Consider the following 26,248-nt stretch of genomic DNA (forward strand, 5'->3'; position numbering starts at 1 on the left):
ACTTATAGTTTAGATTGATTCTCTGTATTTAGTATTTTCTAAACTTGTTGGTGTTTGGTTGGTAGTGTATTTTGTATTATTCTTCTTTATAATTTTCTGTTTTCTCAAATTCTAGGGGTAGAATTTGTTCTAGCACTATTATTGAAATAACAATCTAAAGCGTTAATAACACAACATGTCTAGTGTGAAAGATCTTACCACAAACTTTGTCAAACTCAAGAAGTTTGACGGTGTGGAATTTCGACGATGGAAAAAGAAGATGTATTTTCTTCTTACATCGTTGAAGGTTGCCTATGTGATTAGTACTCCTAGGCCATTAGAACATGAGAATGAAACCATGGAGGATGTGCGTGAGAAATCGAAGTGGGATAATGATGACTTTATATGTCGGGGTCACATTCTCAATGGGATGGAGGATGATTTGTTCGATGTATATCAACATGTCGAGTCTGCTAAAGAGCTATGGGAATCGTTAGAAAGCAAGTATATGGCGGAGGATGCTTCTAGCAAGAAATTCCTAGTAAGTAATTTTAATGACTTTAAATTTGTTGAAGGTAGATTGATTATGGACCAATTTCATGAGATACAACGTATTTATAGTAACTTGAAACAACATGGTATCAATGTTGATGAATTGTTTGTTGTTTCGAGTATTATTGATAAGCTGCCCAATAGTTGGAAAGATGTTAAGCATCACAAAAAGGAGGACATATCTTTGTCTAATTTGGCTACCCATCTTCAAATTGAAGAGGGGATAAGGGCCATGGAGAAGGCTAAGGATGAAAATCCTAGCTCATCCACCATTAATGTGGTGGAGGACGGCAAATCTAGTGCTTCAACTAGTGGTAAGAGGAAGAAGTTCAATTCCTCTAAGGGCATGTCCAAGAAACAAAAGGACAACAACAAGAATGCTTGTTGGGAATGCGGTAAGACTGGACACCGCAAGAAGGACTGCTACATTTTCAAGAAGAAAATGGAGAAATCCAAGGACGGTCAAGCTTTTAAAAGCAAGGACCAACCCACCAAAGGTAATTTATTACATGAGGTTGAATTTAATTCCGGTATGGATTTAAATGCAACGGATCCTAACATTTTTATGGTGCAGGATGATGACTCTTGGTGGATGGATTCGCGGGCTTCAAGGCATGTATGCAAGGTGAAGCATTGGTTCAAAACCTTTCACAAGGTTGGTGATGGAGAAGAGCTCTTTATGGGAAACAACTCTACCATCATGGTCCAAGGAAGAGGACAAGTTGAGCTGATGTTTAGTTCGGACAATAGTATCATCCTTAGGGATGTATTATATGCTCCTAGTATTTCTAGAAATCTTGTATCAGGCCCAACCCTGAATAGACTTGGATTTAGACTAGTTTTTGAAGCAGATAGATGTATAATAACTAAGGGTAGCACTTTTGTTGGACGTTGTTATTTGTCTCATGGATTGTTTAAACTCTCTTTAAGAGAGAGGTCTGTAATGTTGGATGATGTTTGTTTTAATGTTGGTAATGACAATAGTATGAAGTTATTTTCTTTATGGAATTCTAGATTAGGTCATGTTAATTACAATAAGTTGTCTTTCATGTCTAAACTAGAACTTATTCCTCCTTGTGATATTGCTCTTGATAAATGTCCTACTTGCATGCTTAATAAGATCACCAGAACTCCTTTCAAGAAAGTTGAAAGATGTTCTAAGATCTTAGAATTGGTCCATAGTGATTTGTGTGACTTTTATAGTACACCTTCTTTGGGAAACAAAAGATACATAGTTACGTTTATTGATGATTTTTCAAGATTTTGCTATGTGTATCTTTTATATTCCAAAGACCAAGCCTTGGTTAAATTTGATATTTATAAGAAAGAGGTAGATTTGCAAGTAGAATCTTTTGTTAAGAGATTGAGAACAGATAAGGGAGGAGAGTATTATGATCCGGCATATTTCCAATCTTTGGGTATTATTCATGAGACTACAGCTGGTTATGCACCACAATCAAATGGTGTAGCTGAAAGGAAGAACAGAACTCTTCAAGAAATGGTTAATTCCATGCTATCTTACTCCGGTTTGAGTGAGGGATTTTGGGGTGAAGCTATGTTGACGGCTTGTCACATACTTAACCGTGTTCCCACTAAGGGAAAGGATTCCACTCCTTATGAACTTTGGTAAAAAAGGAAACCAAACTTGAAGTATCTAAAAGTTTGGGGTTGTAGGGCAGTTGTAAGAGTGCCCGGCAACAAAAAGAGAAAGCTCGGTGAAAGGGGCTTGGAATGCATTTTTATAGGTTATGCTGAGCATAGCAAAACCTATAGGTTCTATGTGATAGAACAAAGTGACTTTATTTCGAAACATTCGATAATTGAGTCAAGAGATGCAATATTTGATGAAAATCGATTTTCATCAATGAGTAGACCAAAGGATCTACAAGTTAATACCAAAGGAAAGGAAATTGTTGATTATGATGATCAACATGTTTCTCATGAAGGTTCATCTAATAATGAGGATGAGACTCCTCATGTTAGAAGAAGTAAAAGAGAAAGGAAAATTAGGAATCCCCTAGATGACTTCATAATTTATTTGGTTGAAGGATCTAGGGATGTCCTTAGTTCCACTACTCCATATTGCTTCAATGTGGATAGTGACCCAAAAACTTATAGTGAAGCAATTTCTTCCCAAGATAGTGCATTTTGGAAAGAGGCTATAAATGATTAGATGGATTCCATCATGGGAAATAACACTTGGGTCTTAGAGGATTTACCTTCCAGTTGCAAACCACTTGGTTGCAAGTGGATTTTCACTAGGAAAAGGAGACCGGATGGCTCCATAGTGAAATTTAAAGCCAGATTGGTTATCCAAGGCTTTAGGCAAAAGCATGGTGTTGATTATTTTGACACCTATGCACCGGTTGCAAGAATAACCTCGATAAGGTTGTTAATTGCAATGGCTTCGATATATGATCTAGTAATCCATCAAATGGATGTCAAAACGACATTCCTTTATGGAGATCTAGAGGAAGAAGTGTACATGAAACAACCCAAAGGGTTTGTTTTGGAAGGACAAGAAGATAAGGTGTGTAAATTGGTTAAGTCATTGTATGGACTTAAACAAGCACCAAAACAGTGGCATCGAAAATTTGATGACACAATTTTGTCTTTTGGATTCAAGGTGAATCAAGCTGATAAGTGTATATATAGCAAATCTGATGACAAAGGTCATGGTGTCATCATTTGTCTATATGTTGATGATATGCTTATTTTTGGTACAAGTCTACAACAAGTAGAATTGACCAAGGAATTCTTATCCTCATCTTTTCAGATGAAGGATTTGGAGGCGGATGTCATATTGGTAGCACTGTCAAAACAGTTTGACAGTTCGGTTTCGGTTGGGTTTGAAATCGGTTCGGTTTGAAATCGGGTTGGTTTGAAATCGGTTCGGTTTGAAATCGGGTCGGTTTGAAATCGGTTCAAATGTCTTACGGGTCAGTTTCGGTTCGGTTTAAATAATTATCGGTTCGGTTTGGTTTCGGTTTATTCTTGAACGGTTTAAATTCGGTTCGGGTTCCAAACGGTTCAGTTAGTAAACGGTTCGGTGCAAACGGGTTGCGGTTTGTTAACGGTTCGGTGTAAACGGTTTTTAACCCGGTTTAAATTCGGTTCGGGTTGTAAACGGTACGGGTTGTAAACGGTCAGGGTAGTAAACGGTTCGGTGCAAACGGGTTGCGGTTTGTTAATGGTTCGGTGTAAACGATTTTTAACCCTGTTTAAATTTGGTTCGGGTTGTAAACGGTCCGGGTTGTAAACAGTCCGGGTTGTAAACGGTTCGGTGCAGACGGGTTGCGGTTTGTTAACGGTTCGGTGTAAATGGTTTTTAACCCGGTTTAAATTCGGTTCGGGTTGTAAACGGTGCGGGTTGTAAAAAGTCCGGGTAGTAAACGGTTTGGTGCAGACGGGTTGCGGTTTGTTAACGGTTCGGTGTAAATGGTTATTATCCCGGTTCAAACAGTTTCAGGTTGGAAACGGTTCAGTTCTTTTTTGGTTTAGTTTTATTTTAGTTTGGTTATAACTGGTTCGGTTCGTTCACGGGTTTGGTTCTTCTACGATTTAACATTATTTAGATCAGCTTTATTTCAGATTTACTAAATTACGGTTCGAGTCTGTTTTTTATTTCAAAAAATTTTGTACTACTTTCTAACTTTTTGCTAGTTAACAAGTTTTATATCAAGCCGAGACTTCATCACTTCATATTGAGGCATCATATTATATGCAAATTCTCATTAATTTTATAAATACATATCATGTTATGATTCAAGTTTAGCCATACTGATCTTACTAGTTTATTACGAAGTAGATTATAAAAGTTTAGTGCATTAATGTATTAATGTTTTACTATCAGATTATTATCTGCTTCTGATTTGATCATTTAGTTAATAGTGTCATAATCATGATTTGATGAGTTGTTGTGACATCGAAATTTGCAATTTGGTATTCGATACTTATTTAGTCTACAAGACTGATAATTAAGACTCGTTTATCATTATATATTTGCATAAAGTTATATATGAAGATATTACAAAGTAGTTTGATTTATATAATGAAAGAACACATTAATGAATAAGAAGGTAATATTGATTCTTTCAATCGATTATACATATTAACATATACGTAACATATAACCATCTCATATTCTCATAGTCAAATATTATTAGTATAAAGGGATGAAAATCATAAGATTATTATATTTTTCAATATCCTTTTACTGGTTTACCCCTAAGGCTTAAGTCACTAATTAGTAATTAGTAATTATTTAATTAGACTCACAAGTTAATAAGAAAGAGTAACTTTTAACTTGAGTCTAACAGATCATATACTGAAATGGTATTAGTATATTACTGAGTAGGATAGTCTAGTACACTATTATTCTATTATGCAGCTATGCTAAATTGACAATTGCTTATATAGTCATATTAGTCAATCACTCATGTAGTCATAACTCATTTCTAATTAAGTAATTTGTATTTATGTACTAATCTGCTAGTCAATTATATCATTTATAAGTTTACACGATTACAAGTGTATTGCTTATAGGTACAGCTAAACTGATATAAATATAACCATATAACAAATCCGTAGTACTTCTAACTCTCTAAGATATGACATCATTATATTATTAAACGGTTTTCGATTTTTTATTAATCGCAACGCTAGACATTTACACGCTAACCGATTCACATTTTATAATTTAAAGAACTTAATATTTTAATGTGTGTGTTAAAAAAATTTATAAAAGCTGGTATTATGAAGGTGCATATCGTTTTATCGGGATCCGAGAAATGTAATTAGTTTTTTTTTTAAGCCATGTAATTAACTAATTGTATAAAAGTTTGTTTAATGTTATTAAAATAAACTTAAAATTTTTTATTTTTACAAAGTTTAAAATTGATTTCATTTTTTTGGTTGACAATTTCATCAAAATATGGTGGGAAATTTCCCTCCAAAACCAAAAGGAAAAACACATTTTAGATTTAGAATTTAGATATTTTGATTCTTTAATAATTAAATAAACATGTGGTTCATATACTATGCAAACGAAAAAAAAAAAAAAAAAAAGGAAGGTGAAACGTGAAAGCCAATTAGGTAGGTCATCTCCTCTTCATTCATCCTCTTCATTCAGCCGTTTTGTTCCACAACATTCACTGTTCTTCTTCTTCATCCTCAAATCGAAGCGTTGAATCCTCACTCACTCTCAAGTTCTCAACTCTCAAGCTCTCAACTCTCAGCCTTCAATAGCTCAAAGGTAAATTTTAGTTAATTGTTTTTGTTTTCGTTTCGTTTTTTTCGATCTCTCCATTCTCGATTTTTTTTTTCATTCTCCAGTTCTCCATCTTCAAATCTTCCTCTCCTTCAAGCCGTCACTGCTCAAAGGTAATTTTATGTTAATTTTTTTTGTTTTTCTCGGTTTTTTGTTGCTGATTCGTTGTTTGACGGGATTTGCATGTCTTTATTTTTTGATTTTTAGTTCTGATTTGTATTGTTGTTTATATAATTTCTGATTTATATTGTTGTTCATGTAATTTTTAATTTATATTGTTCTTGTTGTTCATTTAATTTCTGATTTTTAGGTTGTTTCTCGGTTTAGAACATTAGAATTATGAGTATATGTATAATTTTCTGGCATTGTATAATTTGTGTGTTCCATACTTCCATTGTATAATTTCTGAGTATATGAATAATTGTAAAATGTTTGCTGTTTTTGATTGATTGTTGCCTTATTAGGATGATAATTTCTGAGTATATGAATAATTGGTTGATTGTTGCTGAGAGGGTGGGATTGGGCCTGTACCTGTGAAGGGTTCTGCTCTGGGGACTGCTGGTTGCCTAGGTGCCCTTAGTGGCCTGCTGGTGCAGGCTGGGCACTAGTTGGCCTGCTGCTGGTGCTGGATTAGATAGTTTTCAAAGGTGAAATAAAGAAAACAAAGGTGAGTCCCTTACAAATTCTTGATTACTCGATGATAACCTCCCATGTATAAAAAAAAATTTCAGTATCTGAAAGTGAGTGTTGCAGAGCAAAACTATTTACTTGAGTCGATTCATTAAAATGCTATTGGGTTCATACATAAAGACCTTCAGCAACCAATATGCATAATGCAAATTAGTGTGGCTTATACTTTGTGTGACCAACTTGCTTTATACAAAGTGTGTTAAAACTGATTCCAGATATCCTTGATGGCGCGCCCGCGTCATGGTTTGGCACGACCCGCGCCTAAACCGCGACAAAATCGCGTCAGGTTTTTGGAAAAGTTGGATTTTAGGAAGAACGAGGAGGAGCGCCCGCGCGAGCTAATGGCGCGCCCGCGCGCAGGGATGGCGCGCCCGCGCCCCATGGTGGAGCGCCCGCGCTGCTGTGGTGGCGCGCCCGCGCCTTCTTGCTCGCGCCTGCGTCTCCTCGCTCGTCTTCGGTTTTTTACAGTTATTTCCTTTATAACCGTGAAGGGGCCTTGGTTTGAGATAGATACAGAAAAACCTTCCTCTCTAAAATTTTCCTCTCTACACCTTTATTGAAGAAACTTGCAATCTCTTCATTAATTCTTCATCTTCTAAGTTTATTGTTTGAGAATTTGATCATCTTTCTACACATCTAAGTGCTTAGTGTGTAGTGTTCGTCTATTGTATCTCAAAGCGTGTTTCTAGTTCAACCCAAGCACCGTTGTGGGGGAGATTAACGCTTTAGGAAAGTGTTCTCACGCCTTAGACGAGTATCAAGAATCGAAGACTCACGTGGTCCATGGTATTCTCATGATCTTGGTTGTTCTTTTGGCTTGGAATGAGGCAAGTATAGTCTTTCATACTTATAGTTTAGATTGATTCTCTGTATTTAGTATTTTCTAAACTTGTTGGTGTTTGGTTGGTAGTGTATTTTGTATTATTCTTCTTTATAATTTTCTGTTTTCTCAAATTCTAGGGTTAGAATTTGTTCTAGCACTATTATTGAAATAACAAGGTCTATACTCTGCTGTGGTAGTAGGTTTGTTTACCTTTGGAATAAGCACAATGTTCGTATTTTTTACACCACTAGGAGAACAATAACCATGCAAAATATTCATAACAAATAAAGCAATGTCATCACCAATTATGTGCCAGAAACGTTGATAAAAGATTGCGTGCATACCGTCTGGCCCAGGAGCTTTGCATGGTTGCATTTGTTTGAGCGCCGAGTATATTTCCTCCTTCGTAAAGGCTTGGTAAGTTCTCTGTTAGCCTCGTCAGAAATCACCGGGTACATAGAGCAGAGAGCCTTCTGAATAGCATCATCAGTTGGGTTCGAAGTAGTGAACAGGCTTTCAAAATGTTTTGTGAAAATCGTCTCAATACTCTTCTCCTCCCTCTGCCATACTCCATCCATATCAAATACCCCCCCAATGAAGTTTTTCTTCTTTCGTTGCGATGCTTTGTGATGGAAGTACTGCGTATTTTTATCTCCATCTCGAACTTCTGCCACCCTACTTCTAATGTACCAATAGGCCTCCAGCTTTTCATTCAGATCATCAAGCTTTTTTTCAAGTTTCGAACATTCTTCCACACTACTTGTTGTAATCCTTCTTGTTTGGGCATTAAAGAGGGCTTGTTCTGTCTCTGCGATCTGGTTCTCGAGTTTGTGGAATTTTTTACCACTCCATGCTCCAAGGCTACAGGCTACTGCTGCAATTCGAACCGGGGCTGCCTCCCCAGTAGATATCTCCCACGCCTGTCTCACTGTTAACTCGCAAGATTCATCCAGCAGCCAACTTGTCTCGAACTTGCTGAACCACTTTTTCTTCTTCTTCTGGGTGCCTTTAGCAACCATCTGCGTTAATAAAATAGCAGTATGGTCAGAACGGTAGCGCACTAGATGCTCCACCTTATAATCTCGAAAGAGATTAATCCAGGTTTGAGAAGCAATGTAGCGATCCAATCTTTCTCTAATTTTAGTTTCCACCGAATTGCCCCTCTCCCACGTGAACCAGCTTCCCTTGTACCCCAAGTCCCTAAGACTGCAAACATCCATAGCTTCACGAAAGTTAGCAATCTCCCTTCTCTCTCTGACTACTCCCCCTTCTACTTCATCATACCTCAAGACCTCATTAAAGTCACCTCCTAACAGTATAGGAATGTTCTCATCAGAGCATAAGTGGCGAATAAGAGTCCAGGTTTGGTGCTTATCATCCTCCCTTGGCCACCCATAAATCCCAACAAACCTCCAAACACTACCATTATGGTGCTTGATGTCTCCACAAATGTGGTTTTGTGAAAAAGATACTAGATTGAACTCTACTTCGTACTTCCAGTATAAACATAATCCTCCCGCCTTACCCCTACTGGCCACCCCAAAAGCATTAGGGTATCCCAGCCGTTCCTTCACTTTCTCAACCTCAATTTTATTTATCATCGTTTCCGATACAAAAATCATATCGGGGGCAAATTTATTACTCCATTTACGGAGTTGTCGAACTGTCAAGGAGTTGCCCAATTCTCGGCAGTTCCAACATAGAACACTCATTGAGTGAGGCGGGATTGACCTGAGCCAATCACCGTCGATATAGCAACATCCATTGTATGAACATCAGCTTGTTTACTACGCTTCACACCAAAGGTGTCTTCTTCGCAGGAGCTCATCTCATCCACTCCACGCTTAATAGAGCCACCAGATGTTTTCTCTGTTATACTCTGCTTCGCCCGAGCTACTCTTTTCCAAGTTCTACTCCCTGGTTGCATCTCTTGTTTAGAATCCGAGGCTGAATATTGCCTTTGATCTGTGCTTTCCACCATAGAACTGGGGAGTGAGGAAGCGCCAAATACAAAGGTTTGGTCCTGCAAGACAATAGGTTCTAAGATAGAGAGTTCAGAAGACACAAGTTTCACTCCATCTTCAGTGGCATCAAAATGTTTCTGAATGATCAAATGCTCCTGGACTTCACCTTCTACGTCTTCAACCTTCTCCTCCTGTCGGGGTTTTGCAGTAAACACAAGTCTTTTACTCGCCTTTAATTTCTCAACCTCTTCCACTTCCTTCGATATCCCTTTCCTTGGCGTAGCCTTCAGGTCAATGCTCCACCCCAACTGCTCATGCCTTTCTTCCTCCGCAACATTATGGCAATCACGTTCAGCATGGCCCATTATTCCACAGGCGAAACAGAAGAAAGGAAGTCTTTCATATGCAAAGTTTACATACGATTCTCGCCCTCTACGATCCTTGATTGCCTGAAAACGCCTCAAAGGTTTTGTTGTATCGATCATTAATCTAACTCTCCTGTAACGCCCTATTCCAAGGCTATCCTCTTCAATCTCAAGAATATCATCCATACCCTCCACAATTGCTTTGACATGGGGATCAGACCTGCAATTGAAAGGTAAATTTTTTATTCGGACCCAAAAGGGAGAGTGCGTAAGGGTCACATCCTCCGGTTGCTCATTACCATCAATATCTTTCAAGAGAACGAGCATGTTATCAAAGCACCAAGGTCGTCCTCCTAAAACCTTTTCAAGATCTTTCCAATGAAAAAATTGGAAAGCATAAAGATTAGGGTTGAGAACCCTAATTGCAAAGCCATGAATCGGGGACCAGACATTAGTGATCGTCTTCTTAAACGCCTCGACATTGTATGATCTATGGGTAAGTAACTTTCCTACCAACATCAACTTCAAATTATCATCACCGTCGCCAGCATCTAGGGCTCCCAAGTCAATAGGTTTCTTTTCCTCCTCTCGAATACAAAGTCGAGAGTAAAGGTTAGCAATTTCCTCCGCCATCAGAATTGAAGATCAGGATCAGATCATCCACCACCGCTAGAAGACGGTAGGGTTCTATCACCGGGATAGAGACACGCTCTTTCTCTCTCGAGAGAATTTGCCCTTTCTTTCGAGGGAGTTTGATTTAAAGTTTGTATTTTATTTTTGACATTATGGGGATTAGGCTGAAATTTTGGGTTTATGGGGTTAATCTGGTTTATCAAAACCTATTAGCTACATATAGTCATATACACTTTTAATTAAAACCCGAGTTAAATGTCTAAGCAAAGACAATCAACACATTTCATAACATCAAACGAAACTAGAGCATCACATTTTTCATAAAGGTTCTATCGACAATTCAAAAAAAAAAAAAAAAAAGGATACAAATCATGGAATGTATGCATAATCCATATAAAAACAGCAAGATAGATACATGTGACATGTCAATAAAACATATCTAATATATCACTCTTCATCATCTTCCTCATCATCACTTGCCAAAAGAACAAGGGGACCTTGCACATCATCATCATCATCATTCCAAACTTGAAGATTCTCTTCGCTTAGATCAGATTCCATTTCACCGTCCTGTGAAATGAATCTGTTGGGGTTGAATGTTGACCGCTCATGTTGTAAGACATGAGCCTCCAACTGGGCATGATTGCCCCTAAAACTACATTCCCTGCAGAAAGTTCCCCAATCGGCATCACGATTACCAATTACATGCCAGTCACAATCACGTTGTGAGGAGTTCCAAGCATCAAGTTCATGTTGTTCTGCATCCCTAAAGACTATACCCAATAGAATTCCATGACATCCAATTCTACGGCAAGCACCAAATTCCAATCTTCCGAGATCTCTGTTCCAGTAAGCGAATGATAATATTCGGGAAAATTCTGCAACACAACATCTCCTCTCCACGTACGTAAGTGCGACATAACGCATTGGAACAAGCTAGCTTCTTGGCATTGTGTGGTACATGATCACAAATAAGACACCTTGGAGGTTCCTACATTTCAACATTCGAATTTGTTATTTTATTAGAGAAATAAATCATGTCTATTGGGATATAAGCAAGAAGCCTGATATACAAATGATAGAGATTATAAATAATGGAGTATGGAAAATATGCTTGCCATTATTGTCATATTCATACCTCGGCCATCACCAGTGAAAAAGTGGACAATGTAGAGTCACCTGGTTGAAATCCTATATAATATTCATAAATAAGTATCACTAACTCAATAGAAATCATGTAACTTACTGTTAATTAGATTTAGTATATAATATCAAGTAATAAGCAATTATTAGCAACACCACAAAGAACATATACGCACAAAGAAACACATACATTGACACCTCTTTCAAGCATTTCATCAAACACTTGTGTGCATCCCATAATTGATCATTAATAATATAAAAATCCAATAGCAATCACATAATCCAACCGATTCCAAAATTAACCCACAAAGCTTTTTGCAATCAATTATCGACCCAGAATCCGAATTAAGCCCACCTTCCAAAAGCCATTGATAAGTTTGAGATTTGGGAAGATAATTGTTATCTTGATGGTGATTATGTGATTTCAAAACTAACCTAGTTGAAACTAATGATATAAAACAGTGGGAAAATGAATTGGATCATTAGAATATTAAGTTGAAAGGGAATGAAAAATTTGTAGTGAATGTATGTGTTACCTGGAAAGTAGAAATGGAGGGAGTGAAGCAAGGAGTTGGAGCTTGAACAGCGTAGAGATGTAGTCACTCAAATCTGTTTGGGGGGAAGGGGACGATTTGGGGTCAAGGACTAACAATGTAGCAGACTATTTGATCAAGGAGGCTAGATGTAATTTGGATACTATGTATCAAATTTGTGTTTTAATTACCCCTCCCATCATATGTATTAGATGTGATCAACTGTGATCTGTATTAGAGGTCCTAAATAGTAATTTTTAGCCCATAATCTAGTGAGTACATTGGGTGTTGTCCAAGGTTGATTCTGTTGTAGACATGCAATATAATCGATAAATTTTATTAAAGGTTTTTCAAATAAAGGATTATATGACCATATTTAACATTCAATCCAAAAATTTATCCCAAATTTTTATCAACTATCTAGGCATCGCTTAGGCATAAAACTAATATTGTTTAGTTTTGGTCTTAAAACCAAGATTCAGGGTGATTTCCATATAAAAAAATATGTTGAAATATATAATATTCCACAAATGCACAGCACCATAGTTTATTTTCTTTCTACAGTCCACCTCATCAATTTTTTTATTACTTTTAAAATAATTATTATTTGATGCAACCTAATTACATACGGAGTACTAAGTAATGAAATAAGACGACCTATATAAACAAAAAGCTTACCCAATTACTCTGATAATATTAATTGACCCTCCAATTCTCATCCTAGTCCTTAAAACAAACAACGATCAGGCAATTTTCTTTTAGGCTATTAATTATAATTATATTGTTGCCAAGTAGAGAAGAGATTGAAGGAAGAAGGTTCGATATTTGTGATTTCTGATTTCTGATTTAGGGTTTCTAAAAGGAAATTAATCGTCGAAAATGGCGGCGTCGAAATCTAGGGTTCCATACGGTTGGCCGTTTCAGAGGAATCCTGAGGTTTACCGTCGTCCTTCCTCCATTACCAGCACTTCGAAGCAGCGATACTTTTCAATTTTGCATAATCATTCTATCTCCATCTTTACGTACGATGATGATTCTGATGCTTTTTTGCCTTTGTACAATCGCACTTTCAATGTATGTATTAATTCATCATAATTTTATTAGTTGGTTGAGTTTAGGTTAAAAACCCCTAATTTATATCTTGCTTCTTTGCATTTGTAGCTGATGAAGAATATCGACGGTATACGGTGGTCTCCCTTTGGATCGTCGTTGCTGTGTGTGAAAGGGAATCACTTGTTCGTCTTGCTTACTCAACCTTCTTTTCAGGAATTTAAGTTTTCTGTGGATGGACAGGTTTTTTCTTTCTCACCAGGGGTCAATTCCATACTTAAGTCGGGTTCGAGTAGGTCGGGAAGAGTCATGTTGAATTGAGTCGAGTCGGGTGTATTTTAAATTTGAGTGATGTTAAATTATCTTGTTCGAAATTTAGAAATTATCATTATTTTACCAACACCGATGAATTTTTTGCAGCTCTCTGCACCTGAATTTTCGGCTAAGGAAAATTATATAACTGTCATGTACTGGTTGTCACCCACCCAAGAAGTTAGTAGTAATGTTGTTTTCGAAATTCTATATGTTTTGTTCCTTTTACATTAGGTGACATTGATCTGATATCGATAGTATGTGTTTGTTATGGAATCATAATTTTATTTATATGATATGAAGTTACAAGTTTGGGAGGCCAAGACTGGAAAGATCATGAAAAGCTTTGGCAATGCAGTTCCTCAGGAATTTTGTTCAGCTCGACCTCTAGATTACATTAAGTGAGTCAATTTCGATGCTAGTTTATTTTGTCTACTCAGTTATTTTTGTGATGATTGAATATTCCTGCCTCATGCTTGTGTAGATGGGAATACCATGATAACTATTTTGCCGCCCTAGTAGGATCCAATCGTATGGTGACTATCTATGAAACCAAAACATTTTCTCGTGTTAAACATTTGATGTTCAAACAAGTACGCGAGTTTGGTTGGTCACCTTCGGCATCAGTACTAGCACTCTCTGGTGACTCTTATGTAAGATCGTAGAATTACATATATACATCTTGTATTTTTATAAGGGTTGTCCTTGAGCATAATTACATGTAATGACTTGCAATTGCAGATGAAAATTGTTGATATATGCAGTGGTAAAAAATTGTATGGTCATTCTTGGGAAGGGGTGGATGATTATAAGCTTTTGTGGCAAAGTGATGGAGACTATCTTGCCTGTATATGCACAGGGTTTAACTACAAGAAAATTTTTCTGATAAGCCTTAAGTCTGGAAAGGCCGGGTTCATTTCTCCTCACCATGATTACATTGATCTAGCTTGGGAGTGTAATGGGAAACAATTTGCAGTTAGTCGCGGAGCTGATAATGCAGGGCAAACCACAGTAACCTTTTATACTATGAACGAGGATAAAAATTATTTGAGGCAGAGGACCAAAAGTGTAAGTAATATGATTGCACATTTTCTCTATTGGTCTCCAAATGGTAACTATATGGTGATGCAAGGACCATTAAATGGTTCCGGAGAGTTGTATTTTTATGATGTGATAAAACATCAACAATTGGCCTTTGTACACTTCATTGCTAGGAATCTTCAATGGGATGCTAGTGGCAGGTGGGTTCTTTTTCTTTAGTTAATTACTGTCTTTAATCTTTGACAAAACCTTTGTGTGTAATTTGTTTTTTCTCCTCCACTGCAGGTTTTTCTTGACGCGGGCTACTCGTAAGAATTGCGATGAAGTGGTTCGGATTTGGTCTTCACACGGGGAGAAACTTATTGATGTTGGTCCGTTCGATTATCATATGGTAATGAATTAATATCATGCTGGCCATAGATAGATTTGATTTTAAAACATAACCTTATGAAGTACATCTTTTGTTTAATTGTAGTGCTGGAGCAATAAAGTGTCACTTGTTGCCGAGAGTGCTAAATATGATGATTATACAAATGAGTCGTCAAGTATAGGTATATGTTCGGGGATGGTGAAAGTATCCTTGGAAAGAGACCGATAGTTGATTCCACTGCCGATCCTCCTGAGTAAGCTGAAAAGGAAGCTTTGATCATGGATAAATGTATATGTTTGGGGTGGTGATTTTGAGCACTCTTAACTGCTTTCACATATCTTGTAGCTTAACTGATGTGCATTGTCATCAAGCGCTAGGGATTTTTTTTCCCTTCTTTCAGTGCTATATATGGACTAATGACTATGGAGTTCTTCAATTAAAATCTAGAATGTATGATTTTGTGAGATTTGACTACTCAAATCATCTTTTTAATTAAAGTGATGAAATTTGCTGTTTGTTTGGTTGAGCATTTGAGCTTGTGTTCTTCTATGCAATGTGGGAAGGGAATGTAAGATTTGTGGATTACAGATAATGAATCTCATGATTCAAAGAGAGTGTACATGTTGCTGGAGTTTGATCTGGATTAGAATTTGTTTGGCAGGTGGAATTGGGAATCAAATGGTTTCTGATGTTTGTATCAAATCAATTATTAAAATCTAGAAACTTAAGCCTATTATGAAAATCTGAAGAACAAAGAATAATGGAATCAAATTTAAAGAATGGAAGGCATGCTCAATGTGTTGGTACTGGTTCCCCTATTTACTTGACTTTTGTTCCACTATTTATGTTGATTTAATGAGGGTGGTTTCATTCTTTCCTCCATTAAAGCCAGTTGTAATGGAGTTTTTCCCATCTTTCTTTTTCCAAAACTTATTGGATTTCTCCTAAATGTGATGTGAGAGAATCTCGAATGAATTGAGATCACTATGCTTAGTTCACATTCCTTATCTTATTTTGGCTTTGATTATTTTAGGTTTTTCTAATTTTATGAATATTTTAAATTTGGGGTTTCCGTTTTACATTACTCTTACTTTTGATCCTGTACAAAGCAATTAAAATTAAAATTTTTCAAGAACATCCGAAGGAAATAGATTATTTTAGGTTTTTCTAATTTTATGAATATTTTGAATTTGGGGTTTCAGTTTTACATTACTCTTACTTTTGATCCTGTACAAAGCAATTAAAATTAAAATAATTTAAGAACATCTGAAGGAAAGAATTGAATAAAGCATTTGGCCATGAGCAAAAACCAGCGATTGTTAGGAGCAAAGGTTATAATTATGTAATTGGGGACCAAACATCTGTTTCCACAGATGATATTTTACAGGCAATAGAATAGCAGGTAGTGACGACAATCTCCAATTTTGAAAGTTTGAAATCCAAGGTCCATGAACTTGAATTAGAGGTTAATAAGAGCATCAACTCTAAGCAAAAACTAGCAAAGCTTAAAGAGAAATTACTTGATTTGGAGGGAGGCGTGCAAAGAATTATTAAGAATTTGGGAGGTGATGAAATTAATAACTTGAAGCCTCTTGCTACAAGTGATCTTATACAAGTTATGGAGAAGATGGTAATGGTTTTTAACTTTGGAATGTGAAAATTGAAAGCTAAAGACTATGAACTTGGCTCAGAGATCTGGAAGGACAGTGATGAGCTAGAGTTGGTTGAGGTCAAGGGTCAATTAGTTGATCTTGAATCAGGTTTGCAGAGGATCATCCATCAAATCAAAGGCGATGCAATTGGGGACCAAGGGAAATCCCTACAAGAGATCTTTTACAATTGTCAGAAAAGATGGTAATGGCTATAATGACAGAGTCTGAAAATTCAAAATCCGAAGTCCATGAACTTGATTCAAAGTTGTATGGAAGTCAAAAGGTTGTGGATGAATTATTATTGAAGGTGAAAGAACTTGAAGATTCACTTCAATCTAGGGTAGTTCACCCTGATACTATCTAGAAAAGGAGCCTTTTTGATGCAGCTTCACTACCTTCAGCAATCTGAGTCCAATTTAGTCATCACTAATTGGGCTGGTCCAAATGATTTAAGTACAAAAGCCCAAAAGCAAGGTTCAATTCTCCAAAGCATGCTAAGTCACCCAATCAGCATGGAAAGCCTATCTGACCTGTGACCCGCACCTCTATTGAGCAAGGTATAAAAGCCTTCAATTGTCTCATTTATCATTCATTCAGAAATATGCATAATAATCCTCAAACAATTAGTTCTCTTGCATAGCTTTCTCTCTTAATAACCTGAATTTAGCATCGAAGGGGTCTTCCTCGGCACCACCCCCGAGGCTAGTTTTTGTGTGTTTGCTGTGCAAGAAATCCTCGACCCAGTCTCTACTTGGACCGAGATAAGTCTTCTCCCACCGAAAAGGACATGCCGAAGGTCTTATTGTGTTCATTCCAAAACAATTTGGGACCATCTGTAGGGAGGATACATCAAATTAAGCCAAAAATCATCCAATCTTAGCAAAAATTTGACTAAGAGTGGTAAAAGTGCCAAGAGCACTATTAAGAACGGTCCTCCCTCGAGGGGAGATTTGGTTACGGTGCAGAGTAATCCACCCACTGTACCATCATCTGAGCCATCCTCATCCTCTTCGAAAGCTCCCCCTTCCCCGGAAAGGGTAGCGTCGGAGAGGTCACCAGCTCGTCATACTCGCCAGCCGAAAAGCTTGTCTAGGCCGAGTCATGCATATGGAACAAGTCTTCCTCCAAGCTTGCACTCTCAATCGCAGCCGAGATCAACTCCTCAAACGGGGCCCTCTAAGAAGGAGATGGCAAGAGTCGTTGCGGTCTTCATGGAATTCATGAAGGCCCAAGTAGACAACTTGCCATCAACACCCCATGATCCCTCACCCCTTCAGCCAAGAAACCTTAGAAGGAAGATTGGACAAGAGGAGGATGGACAAGCTCCATCCTTCAAGGAAGTCGAGGACCAATGGGAAGAGGACACCCGGAGAACCGAGCGGGAAAGGAAAAAGAACCCCCAGTTCTTTGGAGATTCCAGAACCCGAGACTCCAAGAGTTTCAGAAGCAGCAACAACATTTCAACGTGGCAAGAGCATGCTCACCAAACTGTTCAAGAACGTCTAGGCTCGAAGGAAGTGATCGAACGTGCATAGCCGTCTCACTTACCCAGAGGGAATTGAACCCTACCCTGAACCGTCTCAGCCGAGGACGAAAACCACTTCCACCTCTATAAGAGGGAGAAGAGAGGTCCTTCCAGCTATACACAAGGGGAAGGCCATCATGGTTCTTACAAGTTCACCCTTCTAAAGCTGGATATTGGAAGAGCATGTGGCAACGATGAAAATCCCGGCGCACATTACTTACGACGGTACTTCGGACCCGAAGGACCACACTGCCTCTTATGAGGGGCACATGTACCTTAATCCCCGGTCCGAAGCTACCTGGTGCAAGTACTTCCCAACGACTCTCAAAGGGGTTGCTCAAGCTTGGATCATAAGGGGGTGAAAGAAGGCTCTATAACCGGTTGGAAAGACCTTTCCAACAAATTCAAGAGCAAGTTTTCTATGGAAAATTGCCGAGAGAAAACAATTGCATAGCTGGGTCTGCATCAAGAGGAGGATGAAAGCCTCCGAGACTATCTGACTCGCTTCAGCAACGAGTCATCCCGAATAACAAGTCTATACCAGGGCCTACCCGTGTTTGCACTACGGAATGGCTTATAAGCTAGAAAGTTCCCTAACTTCATGGTCATGCATCCCCTGCAGACCTTAGAGGAAGCTTTGGACGCCTCGAATAAATACGCCGAGCCGAAGAATGGAACAAAGCAAAATCCCAGTCCCAATCTGGGGCTGGGAAAGCAAAGGGACAATTGTCCAAAGACCAGGGGCCGAGGAAAGGGAAGGCGAAAGCCTCAGAATCGTCATCGGCGCCTGAACCGAAGAAGGAGAGAGACCCCCCTACCCGGGTTGATAAGATTCTTACACCCCCCTCATTCTTCCTCGTGCTAAAATCTACAGCACGACCAAAGACGAGGTGAGGTTTAAGAAGCCAAGGCCACCCCCACCATGCCATCAGAAAAAGGGCAACGACCGATGGTGTGAGTTTCATGAATCTGCCGGACATCACACCGAGGACAACCTCCAGCTGAAGGATAAGATCGAGGACATGGCTCGAAAGGGCTACTAGAAAACATATCTCGCGGATCGCCGCGAAGAGAAAAGAGCCGAAAAGGATCTTCGGCAAGATCTAGATTTTTTCCCAGAAAAATGACAAGTCTCAGGGAAAAGAAACTCCTGATATCCTTGTCAATTCCGGGGGAACCTCTCGGAATGCACTGAAACGCCACTTGAGGGGCTTGACCCATGAGGTGAATCATGTTAACATCTGAGCATCCCATTCTCCGATTCCGAACATCCTATTCACAGCCAAAGACTGCCGGGGAGTGGGGTACCCCCATGATGACTCGTTGGTAATTGTGACGGGCATTGCAAACCACAACGTCTGGTGAACTCTCGTCGACGGCGGTAGTGGTGCGAATATCCTCTTTCGGGGAGCATTCGACCAGATGAAGTTGGAGACCAAGCACTTGACTCCAGTACCCTTCCCGGTATCTGGGTTCAGTGGTTCTTCATCATATTCGGATGGGAGATTCTGCTTCCTGTCACTATTGGCAAAGGCCGAGCAGCCCAGAACATCATGGCAGAATTCTTGGTCGTGGACGTTCTGTGGATGGACAGGTTTTTTTTTTTTTTCTTTCTCACCAGGGGTCAATTCGATACTTAAGTCGGGTTCGGGTAGGTCGGGAAGAGTTACGTTGAGTTGAGTTGAGTCGGGTGTATTTAACGTTGAATTTAAAGTTGAGTGATGTTAAATTATTTTGTTCGAAATCTAGAAATTATCATTATTTTACCAACAACGATGATTTTTTGCAGCTCTCTGCAGCTGAATTTTTGGCTACGGAAAATTATATAACTGTCATGTACTGGTTGTCACACACCCAACAAGTTAGTAGTAATGTTGTTTTTGAAATTCTATATGTTTTGTTCCTTTTACATTAGGTGACATTGATCTGATATCGCTAGTACGTGTTTGTTATGGAATCATAATTTTATTTATAGGATATGAAGTTACAAGTTTGGGAGGCCAAGACTGGAAAGATCATAAAAAGCTTTGGCAATGAAGTTCCTCAGGAATTTTGTTCAGCTCGACCTCTAGATTACATTAAGTGAGTCAATTTCGATGCTAGTTTATTTTGTCTACTCAGTTATTTTTGTGATGATTGAATATTCCTGCCTCATGCTGGTGTAGTTACTTTTCTCTGGATCAATCTCCAAATCTCTCAGAAACTGGAGTAAATCTCTGTTACTCACTGTGAGAAACGTTTTTGTTTCTCACAGTGGCAGTTTCGTAAATAAAATGTACCGCCGTGACTAATGTGGTACAATTTTATCATCCATTTTGTAAATAAAATGTACCACCGTGACTAAAGTGGTACATTTTATATACGAAACTGCCACTGTAAGAAACAAAAACGTTTCTCACAGTGATGGTACTCTGAATCATCTTAGTCTTCTCGTCATCAGAACAAACTTTTGAAGTCTTTCTGTTCTGTTTTTCTGTGCATCTTTTCTTTATTAAAATCGCGTCTGGCAACATCTCTTTTCTTTCCTCTGCCTCACTGTTGTTAAAGTTCGATCCAAGCAGGTCATAACCAAGAGCACAATCTCCGGGTTTCAAAAGATGTCCAAGATGTGTTCTTACATAAATGATTCTGTCAATCTTTCCAAAATCCGACACCCTAGCAATTTCTACATCAGCTAGTGTATATTTCAGGCATCTGTTATAATCAACTTGAGCTGAAACAATCACAACATCCAACACAATATACTCTACTAGCTGATTACTAGTTAGTAAAGGATCGAAAGGTTCTCTCCAATATTGATCACTATCGATTGCACAACATTTCAATGTCAACGGATTCAACAAAGTGATAGTCCTCCTCACTTTCATACAAATCACTAGGGGGCCAATCTGTCCGAGTCTGGATGAAAGTTTAGGCGAGAGATAAACAAGATCATCACGGCAAATTGGGCTTATAACAGCAGCAATGTTATATCTATATCAAGAGATATTACTTTTCGTGTCTTGGGACATTAGCTGCTTGAGAGACTTATTTTGCGGTTTAATAGAGACAACACTACACAAGAAGTCGAGGAACTTCACAGCATCACGCTTCTTAGCAAAGAAGAAATCAAGACCGTGCTCTACTCGCTTTAGTTTCACTGCTGAAATCGCTACTTGATGCTTGACAATAAGGCCCCAAGTACAAGAATGTACGCATGTGAAGGACATATCGCCTTGTTTGCACAACAGCTTCACAATAATCGGGGTTTAAAGGCATACAAGATTGGCACCTTTGATCCACAATAACATACTCGATGTCATGTAACTTCTCAACATATACTTGATTAAGAACAGGTCTTTGAACTCTAAGCCTCAACTTAATCCTTTTAGAATGAGGTTCTGAATACACAAATTTTGCATCAATAAGTCGATAATCAATCAATTTCCTAAGCCTTCTGAGACAAAATAATAACAACTCCTTGGACTCTAATTCAGCTTTTAACCAAGTTGTTGGTGGCTGCAAGTAACTCTTACAGTACGGGCAATGTACAATACTAACACGGTTTGGTAGACTATCTGTTATTCGAGTCTCTAATGACAGACAATTCACACACAAGTTCGCGTTATTTGGAAGAGTTGAAGTACCACATTTGCAACACAGTATATGACCAATTGTTTGATCCTTCATTAATAGGAAACCCATGTCATGTATTGTTCTCGATTGCACATTCATCATCTTGAAAAACAAAAGAAATGAATTAATACTACGAAACAAACCTTGCTAAAGCTAGCTCTGTAAATCAGGCTCATTTCAATAAACAAATCAACAATTGTAATAGATATTTGTATATAGTGGTCAATAAGTAATGCTTTTGAAGAGTATACATCCCAAGTCCCACATCGACTAAGTAAAGAAATATTGTCAAACTTATAAATTGCTACCACTCTACATTAGTATGAGGCCTTTTGGGAAATGCCCAAAAACAAATCCGTGAGGGCTTGGCCCAAAGCGGACAATATCATACTAATGTGGATCACTGGTGGCTAGCGGGCCCAACATTTGGTATCAGAGCATTTCAGGTTTCACGCAAGGATTTAACAGTCCGTGAAGATGAATACAATTGGTGATGGAGGCTTTGCTCAAGGACGCTCCGCAAATCGTCCTCCTCTATTTTGTGGCAATAACTTTGCCCATTGGAGATCTCTCATGCAGATGTTTATCATTGATCAAGATATGGAGCTATGGGAGATCATAAAGAAAGGACCAAAGGTGCCCACAAAGACTACTTCCTCTAGTGCAACAGAGCCAAAAGACGAAAGTGAATTCAACCAGACGGATCTTGAAAGCATTGCCAAAAATTATCGTGCTATGAACCTAATGTACTGTGGACTTGATGCTAACGAATTCAACAGGGTGTCCTCATGAAAAAGTGCTAAGGAAATATGGGACAAACTTGTTGTTACATATGAAGGAACCAGTCAAGTCAAGGAAACAAAAATCAACATTTTCCTTCGACAGTATGAGCTCTTCAAGATGCTGCCAAATGAGACTATTAAAGAAATGTTTACAAGGTTTACTCAAATCATCAATAACCTTGACTCTCTTGGGAAGTCTTTCTCAAATGAAGAAAAAGTCAGAAAAGTGCTAAGATGTCTCCCAAAATCAAAGTGGGGACCCAAAGTCACTGCCATAGAAGAAGCACAAGATCTGAAAACCCTGCCTCTTGATGACCTCCTTGGGAAACTTATTACCCATGAGATGTCTCTCAATGAAGATGATAAAGAGCCTGCCTCATCCACTAAGGGGCTAGCTCTCAAGGCTAAGAAAGAAGAATCCTTCACTGATAATGAAGAAGATCCATTTGATCAAATTGCTAGAAGTCTTCAAAGAATTCTGAAGATGAAGAAAAAGTTCCCCAGAAGCAATGATAATGGCAGACAAGAAAGATATAAAGGCAAGCCATTTAACAAAGTCAAGACCTTGAAATGCTACGAATGTGGAGATGATAATCACCTTGTGAAGGACTGCCCTAAAAGAAGAAAAAGGCAGTCAGGAAAAAGATATTATAAGAAGAAAGTTATGGATGTCTCATCAAGTGACTCAGATTCAAGTAATGAAGAAAAAGCTAACCTTTGTCTTGTGGCGGATCACGATGAACACCTCCAGGTAACGGTAAACAATTTAATTTCTAGTCCTACAAATGTTTTATCTGACTTCTTGAGAAATATGATTATGAATGAAGAAAGTTTAATTCGAGAGTCAAAGATATTAAAAGAAAAGTTAAGTAAACAGACTATTATATCTGATAAATTAGCTAAGGAATTATCTGATCTCAAGGCTTCCCAGCAATCTTTTGAAAACAAGGTCAAGGCCTCAGAGTCAGCTTTTGACACTAAGGTCAAGGCCTTGAAAACTGAAAATACTGTTTTAAAACGTAAACTTGCTTCTCAAAATTATTATATTAATAATCTTGAGAATGAAAAGAAAACGTTAACTAGGAAATGCATAGAGCAGCATAATGCCTTGGTTAGATTTACTAAGTCAGAAGCAACACTTGATAAAATGTTGGGTGAACACCAACCATCCTTAAATAAAAGTGGTCTTGGATACAACAAAAAATTTTCTGAGAAAAACCCGACCACTTTTGTGAAAGCTAAGGATAATTGGCGAACTTCCACATGTTTTTACTGTTGCAGAAAAGGTCATACTAAGTTAACATGTCCTTTTAGAAGAAATGACCCTCATATTGTTAAGAATTCTTTTCCTGTTTATTTTCGAGACCAAGTCAAGCAAATATGGGTTGTTAAAGGAACCCGACCACCAAACATGGTCCATCCTGACTATAACTCCAAATTTGCAGGCTGGTCTAGAATGGTTTAATGTTCTTTTCTTTTGTAGGAATACTTCAAGAGTAAAGATAGATTCAAAAGTAAAGGTTTGATGTTTTTATTATTAACTTGCTGAATTTTTATTTAAGTCATTAAGTGAAGATATATATATTCATTCTTATTCGGCTTAAATTGAGAATATTAAATAAGGATGCATCTTCATAGGGGGAGCTAAGGTACGTGCTTTAACGCTTTAATTTGTGCTGATTGTAAAACTGCAACTTATTTCAAGACCTTGACCTGCATGTCAAAGCCTTGAAATAAAACTGCGTATATTAAATAACTTTAATATTTTTAGTGTTTGTTCCAACATTTGTTTTCTTTCTTTTGGCTTTCTTGATGAAGTCAAAAAGGGGGAGAATGGTTGTTAACTTTTAATTACTTTAATGATGAATATGATGGTTTTTATCAATATTACAGGATTTATTTTTATCAATTTCTATATATATTGATTATATTCATATGATTGTTTTGACTTCCATCAAGGGGGAGATTGAAGACTCCACCTTGATAAAGGTTTCGTATTCTACTATATTTTATGATGGAAGTCAAAGATATGAATTTAATTATTGTTTACACTTGCTAGTTAATGGTGAATGATTATCTAACGTTAATATTGCTTGGGTATTAATGTTTTCATGTTCTACTATATTTTATGATGGAAGTAAACATTTTCTATGCTTTACATATAATAATATTTGTGTCTAAAGTCTGCATGCCTCCACTAACTCTCTTTTGGTTATTAGCATGAATGACACATGTTGAATCATTTATAAACTTTGTGCCAAGTGTTTCTTTAATAACATGCAATTCTGATACCATTGTAATCCTTGTAGAGTATTACTTGTGTTTATTCCATTACCATTGTAATCCTTCATTTGGTATCAGAGTTATTAAAGAAACACTTGGCACAAAGTTTATAAATGATTCAACATGTGTCATTCATGCTAATAACCAAAAGAGAGTTAGTGGAGGCATGCAGACTTTAGACACAAATATTATTATATGTAAAGCATAGAAAATGTTGACTTCCATCATAAAATATAGTAGAACATGAAAACATTAATACCCAAGCAATATTAACGTTAGATAATCATTCACCATTAACTAGCAAGTGTAAACAATAATTAAATTCATATCTTTGACTTCCATCATAAAATATAGTAGAATACGAAACCTTTATCAAGGTGGAGTCTTCAGCTTTAAATTAAAGAACCAGCATACCTGATTCATTCAAGTTCCAAATAAATAGCTTAATTAACTTATATAATTTGACATATTTACGCTTAGTATGATTTTTAAAATGAAAATGTAATTTTAACATCCTTATAATAGTATTTTTATTACAATGAACAAAACAGCAGTTACGTATTTGAGTATTTCAATTCTTAGTTCAACCCTAAATCATTAAATTGCTCCAACACAATCGCAATATATATACTAGGAAGTACATTCGTGTGTAGGATTATTCCACGTCATTGACTATATGGACCTATGTACGCCACAATTGTGCACTAATATATCATATCGAATTTTATTGAATTTGTCTCAATGTATTCATGATCAAATAACTCATTCAAACACAAATCAACATAAAAAGTTACGTACTACATAATTTAACAAAATCGAGAATCAAATCATAAACAAGTTAAATCAACAACATAAAATCAAAGCATGCTCAATTAAAACTTATATGTAGTATAAGAAAAAGATGAAACCTTTATTACGAGTAAAACTTGGTATATTTTTACCTGTTTGTCTTGCGTAAGTTGAGAAGTAATATCCCCATTGAAGGACTCCAACCGCTTACCCATAAATCTTTGCTGTCTAAGAAGTCTTCTATTCTCCATAGAATTGGACGTTCTTTTAGAACGTGCTTCGTCAAATTTTGTCATATTTTTGTACGATTTCTTGCGACAACCCACCATCATAGTATTGGTAATGGTATTAGGGTTTGGAGAGAATGCTAGTCACACTTAGGTTTATTGTTTATACTTCTATTAATCAATCAATAGTAGTAAGACGTGTTGTTTTTTTCTCGTCAATTAAAAAAAAATAAAAAAAAATACAAAAAAATAAATAAAAAATGTTTTTTATGTACTTATAGAGTTGGGATATGTGTATGTAAGGGTGGGCATCGTGCCGTGCCGGGCCGCCACGGGCCGTGCCTGGCCGTGCCTGGTGGCGGCTCGTGCCGTGCCGTGCCTACCTCCAGGTAGGTCGTGCCGTGCCGTGCCAACTTTTGGCACACCCCAGCCCACGGCACGGCCCGCGTGCCGGTCGTGCCGTGCCGTGCCGGCCCATGTTTTTTTTTTTAAAAAAAAAAACAACTTGTAATTATTATTAATTTATTATAATTCTTTTATTCTTTATTATTTATGTTATTATTATACATATTTATTATTATTTAACAAAAAGTAAAATAATAATAATAATAAAGAGTAAAATAATAATAATAATAATAATAATAATAATAA

General features: G+C 37.5%; 1 protein-coding gene and 1 pseudogene across 2 annotated transcripts; one reads left to right on the forward strand and one right to left on the reverse strand.

Moving 5' to 3' along the window:
• The first annotated feature begins 12,619 nt into the window (after positions 1 to 12,619).
• Positions 12,620 to 15,316, forward strand: LOC110688338 (eukaryotic translation initiation factor 3 subunit B-like). 2 transcript variants are annotated; one of them, XM_021865079.1, is made up of 8 exons: positions 12,620 to 13,025; positions 13,113 to 13,244; positions 13,422 to 13,493; positions 13,617 to 13,714; positions 13,798 to 13,966; positions 14,055 to 14,554; positions 14,640 to 14,745; positions 14,830 to 15,316. In XM_021865079.1, the coding sequence occupies exons 1-8, from the start codon at positions 12,831 to 12,833 to the stop codon at positions 14,950 to 14,952; spliced, it is 1,395 nt and encodes a 464-aa protein (XP_021720771.1). In that variant the 5' UTR covers positions 12,620 to 12,830; the 3' UTR covers positions 14,953 to 15,316. The 2 variants fall into 2 exon arrangements, with proteins under 2 accessions (XP_021720771.1, XP_021720772.1); XM_021865080.1 differs by lacking the exon at positions 13,422 to 13,493.
• A 4,891-nt stretch (positions 15,317 to 20,207) lies between these two features.
• On the reverse strand, positions 20,208 to 21,585 carry LOC110688594 (annotated as a pseudogene).
• Positions 21,586 to 26,248: the final 4,663 nt, after the last annotated feature.

This window comes from Chenopodium quinoa, unplaced genomic scaffold, assembly GCF_001683475.1.
Source record: "Chenopodium quinoa cultivar QQ74 unplaced genomic scaffold, ASM168347v1, whole genome shotgun sequence".
NCBI classification, from domain to species: Eukaryota; Viridiplantae; Streptophyta; class Magnoliopsida; order Caryophyllales; family Amaranthaceae; genus Chenopodium; species Chenopodium quinoa.